The sequence below is a fragment of the Hyperoodon ampullatus genome, assembly GCF_949752795.1.
Source record: "Hyperoodon ampullatus genome assembly, chromosome: 15".
NCBI lineage: Eukaryota > Metazoa > Chordata > Mammalia > Artiodactyla > Ziphiidae > Hyperoodon > Hyperoodon ampullatus.
In genome coordinates, this window is record NC_136928.1 from 66,206,422 (window position 1) to 66,228,409 (window position 21,988).

At 39.1% G+C, this 21,988-nt stretch overlaps 2 protein-coding genes across 2 annotated transcripts in view; one reads left to right on the forward strand and one right to left on the reverse strand.

Moving 5' to 3' along the window:
* Nucleotides 1-392: 392 nt before the first annotated feature.
* On the forward strand, nt 393-15,832 carry TRMT61B (tRNA methyltransferase 61B; the record flags this gene model as incomplete). Its single annotated transcript, XM_079720963.1, has 7 exons — nt 393-1,272; nt 5,832-5,934; nt 9,177-9,367; nt 13,892-13,983; nt 14,688-14,914; nt 15,632-15,709; nt 15,789-15,832. The coding sequence occupies exons 1-7, from the start codon at nt 487-489 to the stop codon at nt 15,830-15,832; spliced, it is 1,521 nt and encodes a 506-aa protein (XP_079577089.1). The 5' UTR covers nt 393-486.
* A 40-nt stretch (nt 15,833-15,872) lies between these two features.
* Nucleotides 15,873-21,988, reverse strand: part of SPDYA (speedy/RINGO cell cycle regulator family member A) — a 31,163-nt gene continuing 25,047 nt past the window's right edge. The window contains exon 6 of the mRNA XM_079721226.1: nt 15,873-16,186. Coding sequence (XP_079577352.1) covers nt 16,098-16,186 — 89 coding nt within the window. The 3' untranslated portion in view covers nt 15,873-16,097. The remainder of the gene's footprint in view (nt 16,187-21,988) is intronic.

Genomic DNA, 21,988 nt, shown 5'->3' on the forward strand with positions numbered 1-21,988 from the left:
CAGGTGGTCAGAGCCCAGTCAAAAGGGACTCGCTAGGACTGGGGGAAGGAGGCGGTCAGCTGGGAAAGAAGCTCCAGTCAGCGGGTGGCACGTCCAACTGCAGTCTATAAAAACGCATCTCGGGGCCAGTTTTACTTATGCTGACCGACTGACCTTCCTGTTCCTGATTACCAGCGAGCTAACTAACCCTGGTACAGGACTTCAGCTTAGACAACGCTTTGACAGGCTGTGTCTCTCTTAATCCTCTTGTCCCCGGACGAGGCTGGTGGAGATTTGTCAGCAGTAAATTGTTTACTCTGCACACATTCCAAAGAGGAAAATGGGCCCCTGCGCGGGAAAGAGACCCGCTCCCGGGACAGTTACTCAGCGACGACCTCACGAAACCCCGGGCTGCCAACTCGGCCGCTGCGCCCCTCCTCTGGACGCAGGCGCTGTAGCGGAGTTCTTCCGGCGACATAACTGTCCATCCCCCAGGCAGCTGCGTCAATGCTGCGCGCAACGAGAGGCGGAGCCTCGGCCCTGCGACACTCGCCTGCGACTGCGCCTGCGCGGGTAGTCATGCTGTCAACCAGGCGCCTGGGTCTGGTCTTGCTACCGCTGAGGCGTGTCCGGAGGTGGCCAGGGTTCGGGACGTGTCCATTCCTGCGCTGCCTTGGGCAAGAGCCCTTCGAGAGACCCCGGTTATTGTGTTGCAAATTCTCGTCTAGAGACGCGCGAGATGAAGAAGGAGAGCGCGAGGCGGCACAGAGGAAAGCCCCAGACGCAGAGTCGCCTCCATTTCTCCCTCCGCTCGTCCGGGGACTTGGGACCAGATGTCTTTCGTCACTGGAAAGCCTCAGACCACCGACGCCGCGAAAGGAGTCATCCCCTCGAGAGCGCAAGGGCTCGAGTGAAGACCAGGGCCAGTCGGGTCCCGCACACCAGGGATCCGGGGGTCCCTCACTGCCCGCCTTGGCCCAGTCTGCCACCAAGGATGACGAACTTCACGTCTCCTCTTCCTGGTCAGCTACCCGAGAGGTGCCTTTTCGGGCTGGGGAGCTGATTTTAGCTGAGACTGGGAAGAGAGAAACACAATTTAAAAAATTATTTAGGTTGAGCAATGCCGGACACTTAAATAGTAGCTGGGGGGCAGTCCCGTTCAGCGAGATCGTGGGGAAGTTCCCCGGCCAGATACTGAGGAGCTCCTCTGGTAAGCACTTCATGCTGAGGAGGCCAGCATTGGAAGACTATGTATTACTGATGCAAAGAGGGCCTGCCATAACATGTCCTAAGGTAATGCGATGGGAGTTAGGTTCATTTGGTTCCACCAAGAGCAAAACGGATGCAGTACTACAGACATGATTAATGTACTTAAAGCACATCTCAGCACGTTTCAAGTTTTTATTGTTCTCACTTCTTTTTTTAACCAATGGCTATGACTTTTACATATTTTATGATTACTAAGTTTAGGAAGAAATAGCCAGATTTTAATTTTAACTTGGGAGCCCCGATTCTCTGATCTGTAAAGTGATTTACTATATAGAGTGATGTGGACTCACTAGGCAATAAGAATGTGTATTTATTCCCCATAATTCTTAAGTTTGCAAGTTCAGCATTCAAGAGAACGTTGAGGGCTTCCCTGGTGGCGCAGTGGTTGAGAGTCCGCCTGCCGATGCAGAGGACACGGGTTCGTGCCCCTTTCCGGGAAGATCCCACATGCCGCGGAGCGGCTAGGCCCGTAGAGCCATGGCCGTTGAGCCTGCGCGTCAGGAGCCTGTGCTCCGCAACGGGAGAGGCCACAACACTGAGAGGCCCGTGTACAGCAAAAAAAAAAAAAAAAAAAAAAAGAACGTTGAACTCTTGGGGGAAATTTTTTAGTACCACTGTGGCGATATTTTAAGCATCATATTTAATCAGGCATGTTATTAGAGGTATATTTTGTCAACAATAGATATCTCACTATGCTTTAAAATATATATATATATATATATATATATTTTTTTTTTTTTTTTTGCGGTACGCGGGCCTCTCACTGTTGTGGCCTCTCCCGTTGCTGAGCACAGGCTCCGGACGCGCAGGCTCAGCGGCCATGGCTCACGGGACTAGCCGCTCCGCGGCATGTGGGATCTTCCCAGACCGGGGCACGAACCCGTGTCCCCTGCATCGGCAGGCGGACTCTCAACCACTGAGCCATCAGGGAACCCCTAAATATATTTTAATTTTAATTTTATTTATTTTATTTTTGGCTGCGTTTGGTCTTTGCTGCTCATGGGCTTTCTCTGGTTGCGGCGAGTGGGGGCTACTCTTTGTCGTGGTGCGCGGGCTTCTCATTGCGGTGGCTTCTCTTGTTGCGGAACACGGGCTCTAGTAGTTGTGTCACGCGGGCTTAGTAGTTGTGGCGCATGGGCTTAGTTGCTCCGCGGCATGTGGGATCTTCCCGGACCAGGGCTCGAACCCGTGTCCCCTGCATGGGCAGGCGGATTCTTAACCACTGCGCCACTAGGGAAGCCCTCACTATGCTTTTCCCATTAGAAAAAAATTTTTTATATGAAAACAGCTAAAATTAGACACTAAACATAAAAGGAATATTATTTATAAGTAAATTACCTACCTAGTTCCTTGTTACAATCTTATGCTAATGATCCATTGCTAGTGGTTTATTTTAATCATTAGTCACAGTCACTGTCCTTGAGCAGAATGTTCCTTTGTAACAACTCCTCCTCCTAGTCCTAGATGAGGAATCATTCATTATTTCTTTAGTAAATACTCACCTACCTTATATATTCAGGGCACTATTTTAGGGAGGTGAAGTGGTGAACCACAGTCCTTGCTCTCAACATAGACTTTATGTCCTAGAGGAGGTGACAAGGAACAAACAAGTAAATGAAAGAATTCGATAATTTCAGGTAGTGCTAAGTGTCATGAAGACAAGTAGATTAACAATAACATTGTGTTGGGTAACCTGGGGGAGGAGAATACTTTATGTCAGGTGGTTAGAGAAGGTCTCTGAGGAGGTACATTTGATAAACTAATTAAGGAAGAGCCAGCCTTGCAAAGATCTAGGAGCAGAGTGCTTGCAAAGGGAAGAGTATTGCCGAGTTCCTGCTGTGGGCCGAGTGGGTTAGGTGAGGGAGAGAATGGTATGAGATGGGCTGTGGTTGGAGATATGAGTATTTTATTCCATGTGCATTGGGTGACTGTTGGAAGGTTCTAAGTAGGAATTCAGTCTATATATATATATTTTAAATAAATTTATTTATTTATTTTTGGCTGCTTTGCATCTTCACTGCTGCGCATGGTCTTTCTCTAGTTACAACGAGCGGGGGCTACTCTTCGTTGCACTGCTAGGGCTTCTCATTGCGGCAGCTTCTCTTGTGGAGCATGGGCTCTAGGCGTGCGGGCTTCAGTAGTTGTGGCTCGCGGGCTCTAGAGCGCAGGCTCAGTAGTTGTGGCGCACGGGCTTAGTTGCTCTACAGCATGTGGGATCTTCCGGGACCAGGGCTCGAACGCCACGTCCCCTGCATTGGCAGGAGGATTCTTAACCACTGCGCCACCAGGGAAGTCCCTCCACTGACTTTTGAAAGCTGGTCTCCTCCGTAGAATTATGTAGTTTTATCTTAATATTAAAAGTTGGTCTGAGGGAGCAATTTTTAATAAACTTCCTAACAGTTACGTGTAAAGTGTGAACATTTCACAGGGGTCAATATCAAGCACTTTTAGGTTTGGAGTAGAAGTATAAATGGCAACACTCCCTAAATTTTTATTTTTATTTTATATTTATTTATTTAGGCCACACCCTGTGGCTTGCGGGATTTTAGTTCCCCAACCAGCGTTTGAACCTGGGATCATGGCAGTGGAAGTGCCAAGTCCTAACCACTGGACCGCCAGGGAATTCCCAACACTCCCTAAATTTTTAAGTTAATCTTTTCTGCTGATTTACATGTTTGGAATACTTATATAAGGACCATTGGAGAGTAGAAATTGTTGCCACTTAAGACTAAAGCGCAGCCCAGTTATTAAAACCTTCTGCCGAGGATTAGGTTTATATTGTTGAATTAGTTAGGAAAGAGATTAAAATTCCTGCCAAGGGAAAAAAAGGAAAAAGTCTGAAAAGATTGTTTGAAAGCCTAAAGTTTTAAAATGTATAGAAAACTCAATAGTAGAGTGATATTTCATAACTTCAGAGGAGTCTCCCATTAGCTTCAAATCCCTTTTGGAAAGAGGCAAGGAAATGAATAAATGCTATTCCCAGCCCCGTTTTGGACTGAAATCGCTAGGATGTGTGAAGTGGGCTCCCACCTCATTCCATGGAGACCAGGTAACCTGAATGGCAGGAAGCAAAAGTTAAAGTGTGCTAAAGTTTTTTAAAAATTTTATAATTCTAGTCTTATATGAAAGAGCCAAGGAAATAGAACTGCCTTCTCCAGGGCATTTCACTGAAATGGCTACTGGAGCTGCCTCCCACTCCTGTGTGAAGTTATCTGTGCCCCCTCCCACCTCTACTCCCACGTTCCTGGCAGACGGGAGAGGATATGTATGTCTGAAAGACTTTGAATTTGTTAATGAAACTTTTTGACTAATACACCTTAAGAATTATGTGTCTAAGTATAATTTGGTTCAAGCCTTAGTCCATCATTTCAGAAAATACATTTTGGCTTTTAATTAGATAACTGTACCTGTTAAATAGTTTCTTATGCGGCCAAACCTATATTTAATACAACTTTGTTGTGACTCAACAGAGGATCCTAGAAATCCTCCTGTTTCTTTTAGAATTTTCACAGCAGCTTTTGCCAGAGAAGGAAAAGATAGTAAAACCTTACCAGATGTGCTGCTTATTAGCAACTTCGAAAGGTTTGTTATTGGGGGGATGTTGAAATAAATGCTAACATTTAAATTTTTCTCTCTCTATAGCATTTGTACTATACAGTGAAATGATCAACAGCGTGGTTAGATGTTTGGGAGTTCAACATCAGTTCTACCCCTGACTTGCCCACTTGATTCCTGGCTGTGTGACCTTGGGCAAATTACTTTTTTGATTTCTCATCCTTATAATGGGGATGGTGATACTTTTCTCATATTATTATTCTGATTAAACAAGATAATGTTTGAAAGCAGTTTGCATAGTTAACAGAAGCCTGGCACCTGGTGAAGTTTCAATAAACAGCTATTACTACTATCATCCATGATATTCCTGTTAACAAAACAATTCTTTAGTTATAAAGTTTGGCAAATGAGTCCTCCTGTCTATTCCTGGTATCCTAATTCTAAATGAGCATTCACCATTTCATGCAGAGATTATGTAATAACTTCCTAACTGGTCTTTATACCTCTAATTTTTTTCTATTCTAGTACATCCTGTATTCGTCTCACAGATTAATCTTTATAAAATGCCATTAATATTACCTCAGTGACATGCCCCAGTTACTTACCAGGTTAAGTTCAGATGCGTTAGCATGGATTCAGGTCTCTCCTTACCGCTCCTCCTGAGATGGGCAAACTGTGTTTATTACTCTACCTCTTTTTTGTTTAAAACTGTTTCTACTTTGTGACTGTTTCCTTAAATTCTCTGTCTTTAAGCTAGGGCAGTCTGCTGATTTCTCCTTTCTCTGAGCTCCTATTCTTACTTATTTTCTGTAATTTCAATATTATACTGAAGTGCTTCTGTATTTGCTACCTGATTCTTGAATCTCTCATTTCATCAAGTAAAATATAAACTTTTGGTAGGCAGGGCCAGAGTTTAATCCTTTTTTTTTTCACTTCTTTTCTCCAAGCCCAACATAGTGTTTGTAAGCCTAGGTGCTTAGTACATATTTATTGGTCACAGAGTCACCCATGCTGTATTTCAATCATAGGATATGAATATGATACTGTCGATGATGAATATCCACCCAGGTGATACTGTTTTGGAAGCTGGCTCGGGCTCTGGTGGAATGAGCTTGTTTTTATCCAAAGCAGGTAAGAGATTGGGATAAATGAGTTGAAGTTAGATGACAAAACATTCAATCTGTTCATAATAACGGGAAGTTAAATAGATACAGATGTTTCAGAAAATATTCACATAACTTTGTGATAGCATTCTCCTTGAAATCAAATGTAAGCAACTGTTTTTCTTTCTATTTTGTACATTCATTCAAGTCATTCTCTGTCTAACCCTCTCTCTGTTTGCTTTCTGTTGTTCCCTCCACGCTTTTTTTTTAACTAAATTTTTTTTTAGAACATAACATAGCTACAGAAAAGTACACAGATCATAAGTGTATACCTCAATGAATTTTTATATCATGACCACACTCACGTAGTTATTACCCAGATCAAGACAGGGAATGTTATTCTACCACTGAAACCTCCTCAAATCCCTTCTCAGTCCTTATCCTACCCAAAGGTAGAAGGTAGCCACCACTCTGACTTTTATCACCATTGATTAGTTTTGCCTGTTTTGAATCTTACGTAAAAGGAATCCTGTAGTATTGTACTCTTTTGAATCTGGTTGCTTTCATTCAACATTCTGTTTGTGAGATTCAGCCATTGCATGTAGCAATGGTTATTTCATTTTAGTTGCTATTTTTGTAAGTAAAGCACAGTTGATCCATTCTGCTGTTGATGGGCATTTGAGTTGAACATTGTGAACAGTGCTTCTCTGAACATTCTTGTACTTGTCTTTTGTGCACACACGTACATGTTTTTGTTGATAATAGTGCCAAGTGAATACTCAGTATGAGAGAATATAGAAGGAGGAGGGTTGTCAGCTGCTGGAGAAGAGTCATATACTATCAGGGGCAAAGAATTATTTTTGCTGTTCATGAATAAATTAATACGTAATATAGAACTATTAAGCTAAAGCTAGATCATGAAGAACTTTCCTGTCTTTTAGAAAGTCTCTAAATATTGTCAGTTGGTAAAAGTACTGCTTGAAGGTAGCACCTAATCAAAAATCAAGAGGTATATAGTAAACATAAATATCTGTTCATGTTCCCACCACTTGATTTCTGGTTACTGTTATTGTAGTTGATTATTGCTCCCTTTGACCACTTAATTCCTCGGATTGTAAGGATTGCTTTGGCTTGTTTGGCTGCCTCTGCAGTGTTCCCTTTCTCACCTAATAATAGACAGCATTCTCTCTTGGTAGATTTGTTTTTTAATCATTCATGTTGGTTTTATTAGTGCATTCTTTTTTAGCTAATAAACATTGTTAGAGCAGTTGTAGGTGTATGTGGGTAGATTTTATAAAGATTACAGATAGACATATACTGAATTAAACTTATACCTTTTGTTTTTTGACCTAATGTCATCACATACAAACATAATCCAACTTATACTGGGTCAGGAAATTCATTTTGGGCTCCTCACATCTTTTGTTGGACTCTTTTCTGTGCATAGTTAAAGGCAGCCATTTCTTCACAATCTGTGACAGATTCCTAAATGCATTTGACAAAGTGAATTTATAAAAAATTTGTGAAACGAGAAGAATGTTTATATTTCTAATATCTATAGTGTTGGAGGAGTGTCATGGCATAAATAATCCCAAACTATGAGTGATCAAGAAACTATTGCTGTTTACCTTCAGGATGGATTTATTTTCACCATACTTTTCTAAGTATTTAGCTTATGCTACTATTAACATTAATTTTTTTTTTTTTTTTTTTTTTTTGCGGTGTGCGGGCCTCTCACTGTTGTGGCCTCTCCCGTTGCGGAGCACAGGCTCCGGACGCACAGGCTCCGGACGTGCAGGCTCAGCGGCCATGGCTCACGGCCCCAGCCACTCCGCGGCATGTGGGATCTTCCTGGACCGGGGCACGAACCCGCGTCCCCTGCATTGGCAGGCGGGCTCTCAACCACTGCGCCACCAGGGAAGCCCTAACATTAATTTTTATCCCTTGAGAACATGATGACTTACAGCTGGACTTACACTTTAAAGAGACATGCTGCAATTTAAACTCTTCATTTTAACTATAGACTGATTGATCTGGGACAGCCTCCAAATGGTATCAAATAACCTCATATAGAGGTGGGTAGAAAATGAATTGCCGTAAGTTAAAATGTAGTAGTTTTCTGTGAAACTGCAGTATTACTATGATAAATAGTTTGAAAGTTTTTCAGACACACACAAAAATACAAGTACTGGGGCTTCCCTGATGGCGCAGTGGTTGAGAATCTGCCTGCCAATGCAGGGGACATGGGTTCGAGCCCTGGGCTGGGAAGATCCCACATGCCACGGAGCAACTAAGCCCGTGTGCCACAACTACTGAGCCTGTGCTCTAGAGCCCATGAGCCACAACTACTGAGCCCACATGCCACAACTACTGAAGACTGTGCACCTAGAGCCCATGCTCCGCAACAAGAGAAGCCCGAGCACTGCAACGAAGACCCAACATAGCCAAAAATAAATAAATAAATAAATAAAATTAAAAAAAAAAAAAGTAGCTTTTAAGTATCTGAAAGGCCTAACTTCATCCATAGCAAAAGACATGCAAATTAACACTACAATGATAAACTATATGCAATTTTTAGATTGATACAGATAAAAAGTTTGATAACTCTTTGTTGGAGAGAATATGGAGAAATAGGCACTCTAATACATTGTTGGTCGAGTGTAAATTGGTATCTTTTTTTGGAGGACAATTTGGTAATTTTCAAAATAAAAATATTCACATATCCCTTGAGTCAGCAATTCCATTTTTAGGACTTTATCCTATAGATATACTGGCTCATGTGTACAAAGACTTAGGCAAAATAATTTTTATTGCAATATTGTTTGTTATAGCATAAGACTAGAAACAAGCTAAATGTTCATCGATAGGTGACTGGTTAAATAAACTATGGCATAGTCATACAATGGAACATAATAGCTGTTTAAAAAAATGCAGTAGATCATTAATCACTGAAATGGCATTGGTAAATAAGAAGGAAGGTACAGGACAGTATATATGATAGGTAACAACGTGTGTTAAAAACAGAGAAAGATACTTGCACACTTGTACTATAGGCAGCGACTATCTCGGGAAGGGTAAATAACTATGGTGGAATGATTGTCTCTGATGAGGGAGATTGATTGGGTATTTGGGATAGGGTAGAGACTTTTGTAACCTTGAACTATTTGCATTATTTTTTCACATCCATGTAATATCTTTGCAAAATAAAATTTTGACATTCTTTATGTACTGATTAATACTGTGTAATATCATAATTTTTTTTAAATTAAGTTGGATCACAAGGACGAGTCATAAGTTTTGAAATTAGAAAAGACCACCATGAACTGGCTAAGAAGAATTACAAACACTGGCGTGATTCATGGAAAATGAGTCATGTAGAAGAGTGGCCAGACAACGTGGATTTTATTCATAAGGATATTTTAGGAGCAACTGAAGATGTAAAATCTTTAACATTTGATGCGGTAAGTTTTCTAAAATGAGTCCTATGATATTATCTAATACTGAGTACAAAGAAAACAAGGACCACGCTTCTTTTATATGGAAAAGGATCTTCCTTCATTATTTGCCCCATTTCTATCTCTAAGAGTGGGAGGAGTATTTTCCTTTAATATCATGGTGGGATTTAGAGCAGAGAGATATACTGAATTAGGTGCCAAAGTTGTTAATAAATGTGGGGTAATGATGAAATACTAGGAGGAGTAGTTGAGCATCATGAACTTCAACGTTTCTAGGATAAAGGAATAATAATTTGGAAGCAGCATTGGGAGCATACTGAGCCCCTCACCTGACCTCATATTGTGAGATTTGGAGGAATAAATAGCCTTCATTTTTGAGGGAAGAGGCAAGAGGCATCTTTAGACAGTTAAAGTCAGGATGTAGAGGAGTGTTAATTAAAGATGTTGAGGATAGAGGCATATTTATTGTGAACAAAGCTCCAGAAAGTGGAGTGGAGGGATTTGTGAGGAAGTGGAGGAGTGGGAGGTTGAGTTAGGGGAGGAGAAGCAGAGTAGTATGAAGGTAAAAGGATAGATGACGAGAGAATGCTATTTTAAGCTGTGAACAGTGATGGTGGAGATGTGGGCCATAGTGCTATTAGATGACCTCAAAGTTTCACAGTTCTAGTTTAAGTTGCCTTATCCTTGGTGATGCCATTATCAGTTCATGGCTTGACGCTATGGACTGAGGTCTGGGTAAGAAGTCTTCTTCGCTTTTCTTTTTTTTTTAATAAATTTATTTATTTTATTTTATTTATTTATTTTTGGCTGTGTTGGGTCTTCGTTGCTGCGCGCGGGCTTTCTCTAGTTGCAGTGAGCAGGGGCTACTCTTCATTGCGTTGCACAGGCTTCTCATTGTGGTGGCTTCTCTTGTTACGGAGCATGGGCTCTGGGTGTGCGGGCTTCAGTAGTTGTAGCACATGAGCTCAGTAATTGTGGCTCATGGGCTCTAGAGCACAGGCTCAGTAGTTGTGGTGCATGGGCTTGTTGCTCCACGGTATGTGGGATCTTCTGGACTAGCGCTCGAACCCGTGTCCCCTGCATTGGCAGGTGGATTCTTAACCACTGTGCCACCAGGGAAGTCCCTTCTTCACTTTTCTTAATTGGCTTTTGGAAACTTAGATTATTTTAGGAACTTTATAAGGGAAACTAGGTGAGAAATAAAGTTCAAAGAGGTGATATTTATCAGGACTGGTTCCCATCTCTAATAAAACTAAAGCCAATAGCTACAGTGGCACAGCTTCCTGGACACAAGGACCACAGTTTGTTTTTTTTTCTCATCCTTGTTTGGCTTGCATATTATATAGCTCAATAAGTGCAGAAAGAGGACTTGTTCTATGTAGGCCATCCATAGGAATGTCACAGATACGTGGGAGTTTAATTGGTCATCAGAATTTTGCTTGATGAGCATGAAACACAACAAAGGATTTTAACAGTATTGTTACAGCCTTGTGGAAACCTGCTGAAACATCCATCCCTGTTCCAAAGGAAAGAATACTCCTTACTAGATTTTTTCAATTGAATCTCTCTTGAATAATAGTGTCAGATGAATACTCAGAGCATATAGAAGGAGGAGAACTGTCAGCTTCTGGGGAAGAGTCATATACTATTGGGGCAAAGAATTATAGTTGGTGTTCATAAATAAATTACTCATAATATAGAATTATTAAGTTAAAGCTGGATCATGAAGAATTTTCCTTTCTTTAAGAAAGTCTCTAAAAATTGTCAGTTGGTGAAAGTCCTGCTTGAAGGTAGCACTTAAGGAAGGGTAAGCTGTGACAAAGCGAGAGAGAGGCACGGACATATATTGATGAGTTCTTAAGTAGGGGAGTAGAATGTCCAGATTCCTGTTTCAGAATAATTCTGGTGAAAGAAGGGAATTTACGTAGTCTTTGTAGAAAGCTATTGTAATGTTTCAACAAGATATTATGAGGTCCTGACCTAAAGCATTAGCAGTAGGATGAATTTGAGAAATACTAAGAGGTAGATTTGTAGGACTGGATAATTTTAATCCAAATAAAAGCATCAAAACCCCACAGATTCTCAAAAGAGAATTCAAGGTGACTCTAATTCAAATAGTGACTCTAAGTTCCTGATTTGAGTGGCTAATGAATGGTAATGTTGTTAGTTGAGCCATGGAGCTTTGGATTGGCAGGCTTCTTTGTAGTCTTATTTTTGGTCCTTGTTGATAATATACTAAAACTACAGTCACAGAAACCAATTTATGTCCACACTGTTGGCCCTTTGATTAGTCATTGAGATCTTTACTTGGATATCTAATAGGCATCTTTTTTTAAAGTATTTATTTATGCATTCATTCATTTATTTATGGCTGCATTGGGTCCCTTTTGCTGCATGTCGACTTTCCCCACCTGTGGAGAGTGGGGGCCACTCCTCGCTGCGGTGCGTGGGCCTCCCATCACGGTGGCTTCTCCCATTACGGAGCACGGGCTCCAGGCGCGTGGGCCTCAGCAGCTGTGGCGAGCGGGCTTATTTGCTCCCAGCAGCTGTGGTGCACGGGTTTCAGTAGTTGTGGCTCACGGGCTTAGTTGCTCTGCGGCATGTGGGATCCTCCCAGACCAGGGATTGAACCCGTGTCCCCCGCACTGGCAGGCGGATTCTCAACCACTGTGCCACCAGGGAAGCCCTAATAGGCATCTTAAACTTGTGTCCAAATCTTGAATTCTTGAATATTTCTCCCCAAGCTTATTCTTCCCATTGTCTTAAATCATCTTCCTCAATAGTAAATGACATCTCCATTCTTTCAGTAGCTTAGGATAAAAACATTGGATTCATTCTCACTTCTTTCTCTCACATCTGACAGCCAATTCTAATTCTAATTGGCCCTGTGTTCTCATCACATCCAATGCTATTTGCTATTGCAAGTCACCATCATCTTTCCTTGCCCAGGTCAGAATGTACTTAATGCCACTGAATTGTACACTTGAAATGGCAACTTTTATGTTATGTTTATCACATTCAAAAAAGTTTAAAAAGTCAGACCATGTCTCAAACTCTTCAGTGACTTTTCTCTTCCTGAGTATAGTTAAAGTCTGTAAGATTCTGCATAATCTGTCCCTCCCCATCCCCACCACATCCCCACTATCTGAGAACTCTTCTCTTACCACTTTCCCCCTTTTGTCTCCACTGCAGCGACTGTGGCCTTCTCAGACTCACCAAGTATCCTACAGCCTCAGAGCATTTGTATTTGCTGTTCTCTGCACCTGGAACACACTTCCCCCCTCAATTTCCACAGGGTTACCTTAATCATTTTCTTTAGGTATCTTCACTGACCAGCCTATGTATAAAATAGTACTTCCTTCCCCTGCCCTGTCATTCTATCCTTCATGTCCTCCTTTATAATCCTGTAGTTCTTCATGTCACTCATTACCCTCTGAATTACATATTTATTAGATTTTTGTTTACTGCCTATTCCTTAATTAGAATATAAGTTCCTATGAAACAAAATAGAATATAAGCTCCCATTATATTTTTACCACTTAGCAAAATACTTGGCACATGGTAGATGCTCAGTAAATATTTGGTGAATAAATTAATAATGAATGATGACCCATTATTACTGTTTTTTTAAAACACATGAACAGAATAATTTCTAATTTAGTAAATATTATGATGTGCCAACTACATTAGATTTCTAGAGCTATCTATCAGTAAGTCACTTTATTTTCTATTTGACTGTATTTTTGTTTTCAGTTGATTTTTTTGTAATTTCATTTACTCTTTGCATTCATTCGACATCTTTTGAGTACAGCCCTGTATTCTGCAACTGAATGAAGAGTAAAGAAATAAGGGACATGATTCTTGAATTTTAGAATCTCTAAAATTAATATTCAAAACTTTTGAACATAAAAATACATATTTGAGATAATGTGAATTTCTATTGCCAAAAGCTGAACTAAAGCATTGAAACTTTACACATACAGTTGACCTTTGAACAACATGGGGTTTAGGGGCAGCACTCCTATGTGCAGTCAAAAATCTGAGTATAACTTATAGTCGGCCCTCCCTATCCGTGGTTCCAACATATCCAAGGTTCCACATCTTCAGATTCAACCAACTGCAGATTGTGTAGTACTGCAGTGTTTACTATTGAAAAAAATCCTTGCATTAAGTGGACCTGTGCAGTTCAAACCCATGTTGTTCAAGGGGCAACTGTGTGTGTGTGCGTGTGTGTGTGTATGTAGGTATGTGTATAAAATATAGCTAAAGATTCCTGTATTATCGACATTGCCAAGTACAAGACATACCATTACAATTTTTATGTAGTCAAGTACTATGACAAATTGTATAATTGTAAGTATGCCTTTTTGAGAGGGGTAAAATGACAGTCATTAGTATTACATTCTAAAAAATGAAATACTTTAACTGGGTAATTGCTTTCCCAAAGTGTATCATTTCACCTCAATAAGAAAAGAAAACACATGCTTTATTTAAACAAAACTCAGTCTGATTCTCTTTCCCTCACTACAGGTAGCTTTGGATATGTTGAATCCTCAAGTTGCTTTGCCTGTTTTACACCCAAATCTTAAACAGGGTGGTGTATGTGCTGTATATCTAGCAAAGTGAGTAATGTGACTTTTTGGTAATGTTATTTTAAACACAGTTTCGTTTTAAGTACTAGGCTAAAGTGTTCATTTTGTAACTGAGTTAAGTGTATATATTATCTCGTAAAACTGTTATGAAGGGCTTCCATGGTGGCACAGTGGTTAAGAATCTGCCTGCCAATGCAAGGGACACAGGTTCAAGCCCTGGTCTGGGAAGATCCCACATGCTGTGGAGCAACTAAGCCCACGTGCCACAACAAGAGAAGCCACCACAATGAGAAGCCTGCGCACTGCAACGAAGAGTAGCCCCCTCTCGCCACAACTAGAGAAAGACTGCATGCAGCAGTGAAGACCCAATGCAGCCCAAAATAAATAAGTTAATTTTTTTAAAAGTCGAAAAAAAAACCTGTTATGAAACAGCATATGTCCCAAATTGTTATATTGCTGTTTAAATCATCCTTTACATAAATGGTAATATAAGATGCATATTTCTTCTGATAATTTAGAAGAAAAGTTTTTAAAAGTGTAATGTGAACAATGATATAGTCTCTTTATTGTTTTTATTTAGTATTCTCCTCTTATGTGCCCTAACTTGCATTTTTACTTTTTTTCCCTTTTGATTTAAGCATAGCATTTAAATTGGGGTAAGAGGTATAGTGAACTTAAATATAAAGTTATTGTTGTAGTAGAAATTTAAACTATATTTTTCACTTTTTGGAAAGCATCACACAGGTTATTGAACTTTTAGATGGAATTCGCATCTGTGAACTTGCCCTCTCATGTGAAAAGATAAGTGAAGTTATTGTCAGAGATTGGTTGGTTTGCCTTGCAAAACAGAAAAATGGAATTCTACCTCAAAAAGTGGAACCTAAAATCAACAGAGATTTACAATTACATTCTCAAAAGAAAATTAGAATTGAAGGTGAGATGTTTCAAGAAGATGACCATGGTGAGCTTCAGTTTTATTTTATGCATGTGTTTGCAACAATAAATGGAGAATACATTCCTGAATGTATTGGGCAATACATTATAAAAATATTTCTCAGGGATTTATTATGTTTTTCCTATAGAAATTGAAATGTGGTATTTATTCTGTTAAATTAAAATCTTTTAAGAGACAGAATCATGACTTTTCCTGCCTTTTATGTAAAACTCTGATACCTTTGAAGAACTGAACTTCGTATAATATTCATATTTTACTTGTGACAAAGGGATTGGCTTATGAAATACTTTAAATACACTAAAGAATGTTTTAAATTTAGATCAGTGATTATCACTGAAGGGAAAGAATTTAATAGGACCCGATATGCAAATAGCTAATATTCCAAAAAGCAACTTTTAGGAATTTTTCAAAGAACTAAATTTAGGTCCTTGTTGTATGTACACATTACTTAGGCCATAAACAAGTTTTCAGACATCCATTGATTTATGATATGGGCTTATCCATTTGGTTATAAAGCCATATATAGGTTTATCATGTCATCCTTGACAAGTTGTTTCTGTAAGATAACTGTCAGAATAGCTCCAAGACAAATGCTAAAAAAAAAAAAAAGTCTGAGAGAAAAAAACTTACAGGAAAAGGACAGTAATTTGTTTTTTAACAGTTTTGTGAACAAATTATAAAATATTTTATGTAGCTTACAATACATATTTTGTTCTATAACAGAAGAATCACATTCTGATTTTCCCTATGGATCATTTCCCTATATTGCTAGACCTATACACTGGCAAACTGGTCATACAGGTAAGTTTTTCATGCTATATTATATGGTGTTTTCTTCTCATAATTGCAATGCCCTTACCTTTTCCTCCCTTCAAATTAGCTTTTCTTGTCAAGTTGAGGAAGTGCAAACCACAACTTAACTGAGTACCTCAGATGACAACTGATTTGAAGATGTGAAGAAAAATATCAAAATAGAACTTTGTATTGCAAATCACTACTTTCATAGATTGGTATTTTTAGCTACTACTATAATTTGTATAACTTTTACATGTAATTTTGAAAAGTAACAAAAGCTAGAGAAAGATGTGTAACATTTTGAAACTGCTTAAATGTCCCATTTTGACACTTGTCTTGCAGTTAGTTTGACATTTTGTAGTTAATGATTCCAAGTTTGTTTAGTTGAGCCATCTCATTCTTCACTTCCTGTAAACCATTCCATAGATTTGTCTTTCTTCATGAAATTAGTTTTCTTTTCTTTGTTTGATTGGTGGTCATTGGCTACCAAAATAAAATATGCATTTTGAGATAAATTTTAGGTATCTGTGTATTTTAAGTACATATTTTAATGGCTTGTATGTGTCTTAAAAAATAACAAATCTAGGCTATAGTAAATAATAGGGGGAAAACTGATAAGAATAACTATCCTAAAAATTGTAACAAAAGATGTAGCAATTCTTGAATCTCTTATCTTTCTCAGAATCATTTCAACAGTTTGAAAGAACATCAGAATTATTCTGTTATATAAATCAAATGTTTGGGGAGTTCCCTGGTGGTCCAATTGTTAGGACTCAGTGCTTTCATTGCTGTGGCCCAGGTTCAGTCCCTGGTCAGAGAACTGAGATCCTGCAAGCTGCACGGTGCAGCCAAAAAATAATATTTGGAGAGATACACTTTTTATAAATATGAATTAATTAGGACTAGGGCTTATTATTATTCATAGGCACTATGAATAATGTTATTTAGCATTTACCATGTGCCTTACATTGTTTTAAGAACGTTATAATATCTTTTCATTTAATATGTGTAGCTCATCCTTAAGATTATCCATATTTTACAGATAAACATAAGCTTATAGTTATTATTTAAATATAGATGTTTTATAGGTTTTGAAGTAGTAGTGCATGGGAGGATATATGCTACTTATCCCTTAGGCTAGAACTACTTAAAATAATGTACATATTCTAAATAACATTTTACATATTTTTCATTCTGTGGAAAAATTTAGTCTAAAATCTCTGCCTTTTTAGGCTTTACAGCCTATAGTAGAGATAGACATTAAATAATCACACAAATATAAAACTAAAACTGTTATAAATACTTCAGAGAAGTACAGGATTTAGTAGAGGTTTTGCTCTGATCAGGTAATTACCTGTGCAAGTGTCAATTGAGCTGAGACCTGAAGGGCAGGTAAGAGTTAACTACAGCAGGGAAAATGAGAACAGAAAAGGCCAGTGATGGGGTTGACTGAAAGATAGGTAGGGGTCAGGCCATGGAGGATCTTGTAGACCTGTTAAGGAGTTTGTCTATCCTAAGAAAAATGGGGTGCTATTGAAAGATTTCATGAAGTAAGTGGTAACATGCTTAGATCTGTGTTTTGAAAAAAAATCACTCTGGTTGCATTTGGAGAACTGATTGAATCATAAGCGGAGTAGTCTTCTGTTACCATTTCTGAATGGTAAGTATCCGAACGCTCATACAATAATAATGGCTTTAAAGTTTTCATAACATTTCCAGATCTATAGATGCTCTGATGTATATTTTTAGATTCCATCATGGAATACTCCCCTTTCTTCTGCCTTTCTATTTAACTACTAGTGAAATTCTGTCCTTCATTTATTGTTTTTTTTTTTTTTTTTTTTTTTTTTGCGGTACGCGGGCCTCTCACTGTTGTGGCCACTCCCGTTGCAGAGCACAGGCTCCGGACGCGCAGGCTCAGCGGCCATGGCTCACGGGCCCAGCCGCTCCGCGGCATGTGGGATCTTCCCAGACCGGGGCACGAACCCGTATCCCCTGCATCGGCAGGCGGACTCTCAACCACTGCGCCACCAGGGAAGCCCCTATTTATTGTTTTGAATGCAGGCCCTAATTGTACTTCTTGGAGAAGGGGCTGGCTTAAGAGCAAAGAAAAGTTGTGCCTTCTCCTATTTCATGTAGAATAGTTTCTGTTCAGTACACTATGCTTAGTAGATGCTGAACTGAACAAGAGCTAACAGTGTCCATTCTAATAATGAGTTGAAAACCAAACTATATAAGCAAATAAACATTTATTTATATAGTTAATCAAAGTCCAGCTTAAGCCCTTTATCCATCTCTCCATTGAACACTAAGCATGTTTATAATCTGGCTTGTGGGACAGGTGCCTTCTAAAGTTAGCTTTCTATGTTCATGTCTGGTTCTCATTTACCATAATATAAACTCCTAGAGATTTTGACTGGTTCACAACTGTCTTCCCAGTAACTTCCAGAGGCCCTGACTTTTCCACCCAGTAAATGGTCAGTAAAAGTTTGCTGATGGCTTGAAGTCTACACTGGATCAGGTGTTATTTCATCTGTTGACTTGGTTGTTCTAGGGGGAAATTTAAGTATATAGCTCGCAGATTGTGGAAGACTTTGAGTTTGAACTTTATACTTCAGAGTCAGTAGGGAACTTCTGAAGTTTCCTTGGTCATGTAAAAGCAGATACTTTTAAAAAGTTAGTCTGTTAGTGGTGTCTGAGTATTTAAAGGAAGGAAAAAACTATTAATCAGAAATGTCATAGTAATACATAGTATACAACTATGAGGTGATCTGTATTAATATACAACTATGAGGGGTGGAAAAGGGGCAAGTGTAAAAAAATATTGTGAAGGAAGAACCAGATAAGCTGGTGGTTCATTGGATGTAGAGGGAGAGAAGCTATATATATTCAAACTTTCATCTACTGTTCAGGCAAACATCTACTGTTTGCCTTATTTCTCTGGGCAAACAGGATTCAGCCCAGCTCATAAATAACTTCCTTGGAACAGCCTTCACTATGTCTCTCACCCTACAGAATTGATTCTGAAATCTTTTGTGCTCATAAACGTTGATCATATAGTTAGCATTGCCCTTATCACATCATTAATTTATAAACCCTGATTATGCCTTCATTAAGGATTTTAAATTGGGATGACTAGAACAGTGGTAATGACAAAAGTAAATAAGGAAGTTCAGAGAAGGATTTATTTCTGAGGAAAAATTATTTGGTTTTAGATTATATAACGGAATGTCTTGTGCCTGCCTACGTGACCCAGGACTAAGGTTTGGTATACTGCTTTTTTCCCTTGGCTTCACTCTAAAATCTGGGGAGTCCTCAGATAATACATAATAATATGTACCCATGTCTCAGATATACTAGCCTAGGTGTCATAAGGCTTAAGACAGCATAAGGTAAAGAGAAACAATGTAGTTTAGTAAGTATAAAAATGTGCTGTCTATTCAGATAGAACTGGGTTCTCATCTTGCTGTTTTCATTGTTGCTGTTTTACTTTGCAGCTGTGACTTTTCTGAGTTTGTTTCTTCATCAGTAAAATGAATGTCATAGTGCCACTTCAGGATTTCTTGGGGGGGGTCAGGTGTTAAATGAGACTACCTTTATAAGGTGGCTAGCATGTGATTGGTGATTGTGATGCATGTAAGTTTGTAAAGAATGCCTCATCTATCTCCCACAACCTTATCAAAATCAACTATTTTATTCTTAGTAAATGTCATAAACATGTTTATGTAAAACTTGTTCGTTGAACATGTTGTTTTGAGAAAAAAATTTTAAGGCAGAAAAACATGTTTTTAACCTGAAAAGCAAGAAGTTGCTTGTGTTTGAAAGAAGGATGGAAGCATCGATACCAGCTATTGGTAAGTTTTATCATAAAAGCCTAGAGCAGCTCTTTGTATCTCTCCTGGAGAATGAACTGAGTTGTCTGCAGCCACAAACCTTAGGTGATTCCAACCACCTTATATGGACTGGAGGAAGAAAATTTTGCTGGTAGAGGCCATTTACTGGGCATCAAAACAGCTGCTGAGGCAGTAAGAGACCACTGTTCCTGATAATACCATGTTACCCTTAATCCTCTCCACCCCCCGTTAGCCCAATGACTTGTTAAGCCTACTGAGGGAAAATGAATGTAAACGATTATTGGTCAAGTGTATGTATGACCAATAATTTTTCTTTGTATTGCCTACCCTCTGTCATCCTGAAACAACAGGTTTTACATTTAACCTTGAATTCCCACTCAGACCAAAACACAAATGAGTAAATACTTATTTCTTCCTATATAGGACCTATATATCCTAAACCAGGGTGTCAGGGATTTCATCCAGGGACAGGAAGAAAGCACAGGAAGAAAGTTCCATTTACAACTGCCCTAAATCAAGTGCCCCACTTTTCATCCAAAATCCCTCAAAGACCTGCTTTCCTTTTTTTTCTCGAAGCAAGCTGACTGGCAGAGCCCCTTACCCCCTGGGTGCACTCTGATTTCCCATTGAAATATCAAAGCCTAAACATAGGGTGTGACTACTTCTGATATCTAAGGGGCTAGTTTGAATAAAATATAAGTGCTTCTGTTCTGCTTTCTTTAAATATTTGTTCAAATTATGGTTGGAATTCTCTCCCAGTTCACGCCATACAACCTTTCATCAGGGACTTTGTTCTTTTTTTTTTGTTTAATTTTTAAATTTAATTTTATTTATTTTTTTGTACAGCAGATTCTTATTAGTCATCAATTTTCTACACATCAGTGGATACATGTCAATCCCAATTGCCCAATTCATCACACCACCACCACCACCCCCCCATGGCTTTCCCCCCCTTGGTGTCCATACGTTTGTTCTCTACATCTGTGTCTCAATTTCTGCCCTGCAAACCAGTTCATCTGTACCATTTTTCTAGGTTCCACATATATGAGTTAATATACGATATTTGTTTTTCTCTTTCTGACTTACTTCACTCTGTATGACAGTCTCTAGATCCATCCACGTCTCAACAAATGACCCAATTTCGTTCCTTTGTATGGCTGAGTAATATTCCATTGTATATATGTACCACATCTTCTTTATCCATTCATCTGTTGATGGGCATTTAGGTTGCTTACATGACCTGGCTATTGTCCTGCAATGAACATTGGGGTGCATGTATCTTTTTGAATTATGGTTTTCTCTGGGTATATGCCCAGTAGTGGGATTGCTGGATCACATGGTAATTCTACTTTCAGTTTTTTAAGGAACCTCCATACTGTTCTCCATAGTGGCTGTATCAATTTACATTCCCACCAACAGTGCAAGAGGGTTCCCTTTTCTCCACACCCTCTCCAGCATTTGTTCTTTGTAGATTTTCTGATGATGCCCATTCTAACTGGTGTGAGGTGATACCTCATTGTAGTTTTGATTTGCATTTCTCTAATAATTAGTGATCTTGAGCAGCTTTTCATGTGCTTCTTGGCCATCTGTATCTCTTCTTTGGAGAAATGTCTATTTAGGTCTGCTGCCCATTTTTGGGTTGGGTTGTTTGTTTCTTTAATATTGAACTGCATGAGCTGTTTATATGTTTTGGAGATTAATCCTTTGTTGATTCATTTGCAAATGTTTTCTCCCATTCTGAGGGTTGTCTTTTGGTCTTGTTTATGGTTTCCTTTGCTGTGCAAAAGCTTTGAAGTTTCATTAGGTCCCATTTGTTTATTTTTGTTTTTATTTCCATTACTCTAGGAGGTGGATCAAAAAAGATCTTGCTGTGATTTATGTCAAAGAGTGTTCTTCCTATGTTTTCCTCTAAGAGTTTTATAGTGTCTGGTCTTACATTTATAAGTCTTTAATCCATTTGGAGTTTATTTTTGTGTATGGTGTTAGGTAGTGTTCTAATTTCATTCTTTTACATGTAGCTCTCCAGTTTTCCCAGCACGACTTATTGAAGAGACTGTCTTTTCTCCATTGTATATCCTTGCCTCCTTTGTCATAGATTAGTTGACCATAGGTGCGTGGGTTTATCTCTGGGCTTTCTATCTTGTTCCATTGATCTATGTTTCTGTTTTTGTGCCAGTACCATATTGTCTTGATTATGTAGCTTTGTAGTATAGTCTGAAGTCAGGGAGTCTGATTCCTCCAGCTCCGTTTTTTTCCCTCAAGACTGCTTTGGCTATTCGGGGTCTTTTGTGTCTCCATACAAATTTTAAGATTTTTTGTTCTAGTTCTGTAAAAAATGCCATTGGTAATTTGATAGCAATTGCATTGAATCTGTAGATTGCTTTGGGTAGTATAGTCATTTTCACAATACTGATTCTTCCAATCCAAGAAC